Consider the following 1988-nt stretch of genomic DNA (forward strand, 5'->3'; position numbering starts at 1 on the left):
AATGGATCTGAGCCTCAGTAGCTCATCCAATAGGACAGTCGATTTACCATGCGGAAACAGGAGGGGACGGTATACTGCTCAAGCTGCTTCGAGAAGAATAGGCGCGTCAATGGGTTGTAGAAGAAGGCCATGATCGCAAAGTGAAGAAAGGAAAGCAACCCGCTGATGCCAACGAATTTAGTGAACATTTTGTCTGATAGTGCGGGAAGCAATACGGGCGTGGCACTTTGAGTCGTGGGCTCGGGGCCTTGGGAGCTTGCAGTCTCATTCACGGTATTGAATCAATCTTTGACCGTTGATACTCCGTTAAGCAACATTGACACAAAAGCAAAGGATGTGATTCTAGGGATTGAATGCCATAATCGGCGAAAGGTTCAACTAGCCGTGGGCTGACGGTAGCCAACCAAAAAGATTGAATACCATCGCCGGGCTTAAATAGCTCATGGTTTATTATTCCCATTCGGAGACCTCCTGGGCCTTCTGCTAAAATATGAAGGATTTATAGAATAGAATACGCTCTAGATTTGGCGCAGCGACTTCTTGCTCCGCCTAGCGGCCGAGCTCAGGCACTGAGAGTACCACTCGTTCTGAACAACACACGAGGTACCAGCAGCACACGCGGTGGCGCCAGTCCAGCCGTTGCCGCCGCACTGGGCCCATTGCTGGGCGGTGGCACCGGTGGAGGTGCTGGGCGTCTCGGCGGCAGGAGCCTCGGCCGCAGACGTGGCCGCGGGCGTGGCGGCAGGCGTCTCGACTGTGGTCTCCTCCTCCTCCGCCGCGGCCTCTTCGGTGGCCGCAGTGTCCTCGGCTTCGGTGGTGGCAGTGGGAGTAGTGGCTGAGCTGGAGCTAAGCTTGGCGGGACCGGCATTGCTCTTCACGAGGGCGGCGACTTCGCTGGCCGCAACGGGCTCGACAAGGTACTTGGTAAGCTTGGAAAAGGCGCTCAGAGCGGTCGTGCCAGACATGGAGGTGAGGGTACCACTGCTGGAGTCGACGCTGTTGACGGCGCATGCGCGACCAAGGTACGACGAGCAGGTCTTCGCGGCCGAGCTGTCCGGGGCGCCAAAGATGCCGGAATACGCAGTGCCGCTGTACGGCGTGGTCACAGACTCGAAGGCATTGCCCTCGATAATGGCAACGGTGTTTGCATAGGCCTCGAATGCGTGGCCCTTCATGTTGCTGAAGAAGTTGTTGGTGGCCTGGAAAGTACCGCCATCGCCAAGCTTGGGCGCACGGCCAGACACGTCGTGGAAGTAGTTTCGGTCCAGGGTGAACTGATCACCTTCGCCAATAAGCATCATGGTCCAGTAGTGGTTGCCGTTGCAAGTGGCAGAGGTTTCGGTGACGCCGTCGAACTCGTTGTTGGAAACGGTCACGCGGGAACCGTCGTAGTGGCTGACGATGAACTGGCGACCAACCAGCGAGAACTTGTTGTGGTCAACCCAAACACCGTCATTGCCGCCCTGGAAGTCGAGAGCGTCACCACCCCAGACAACACCAGGGTTGAGGTTGGTGATCTCAATACCCTGGATAATAATGTTGCTGGCGTCGGCTTTGATCCGAAGGCCCTTGCCGTTGAGAACACCCTTGCCGTTGACACCCAGAATACTCTTGTTGCTGCCAACGACGAGGGGCTCAGTGCCGGCGACGTCGTAGGAGACAGTTGCGGCAGTGTTGTCGGAGCTACCGCAGGAAAGGTCGCCGAGGTACAGCTGACCACCACCAGTGGACTTGCAGCTCTTTCGGTCGCAGCCAGAGCCAGATGCCTTGGTGCCGGTGAAGTCCCATTCCTTGTCGAGAACGATGGTTCGCGCAGTGGAATCGGAAAGCCATTCAGCTAGTTGTGCGGCGGAAGAGGGAGTGGCAGCGGCGGCAGAACCACCGCCAGTGACACCAGTGGCAAAACCGTACGCAGTGCCAACGACGGACTGAGCGGATGCCGAGGTTGCTGCAGCGGCAGCCAAGATGGCGGATGACGAGAAACGCAT

The 1988-nt window shown here is 57.5% G+C and overlaps 1 protein-coding gene across 1 annotated transcript; it reads right to left on the reverse strand.

Annotated features, from left to right (window-relative positions):
• Nucleotides 1-518: 518 nt before the first annotated feature.
• On the reverse strand, nucleotides 519-1988 carry EsH8_X_000593 (pectin lyase fold/virulence factor; the record flags this gene model as incomplete). The annotated part of the gene is made up of 1 exon (XM_083274681.1): nucleotides 519-1988. One exon carries the CDS (start codon nucleotides 1986-1988, stop codon nucleotides 519-521), a length of 1470 nt encoding a protein of 489 aa, XP_083120073.1.

Source organism: Colletotrichum jinshuiense, chromosome 10 (assembly GCF_051148585.1).
Source record: "Colletotrichum jinshuiense chromosome 10, complete sequence".
NCBI classification, from domain to species: Eukaryota; Fungi; Ascomycota; class Sordariomycetes; order Glomerellales; family Glomerellaceae; genus Colletotrichum; species Colletotrichum jinshuiense.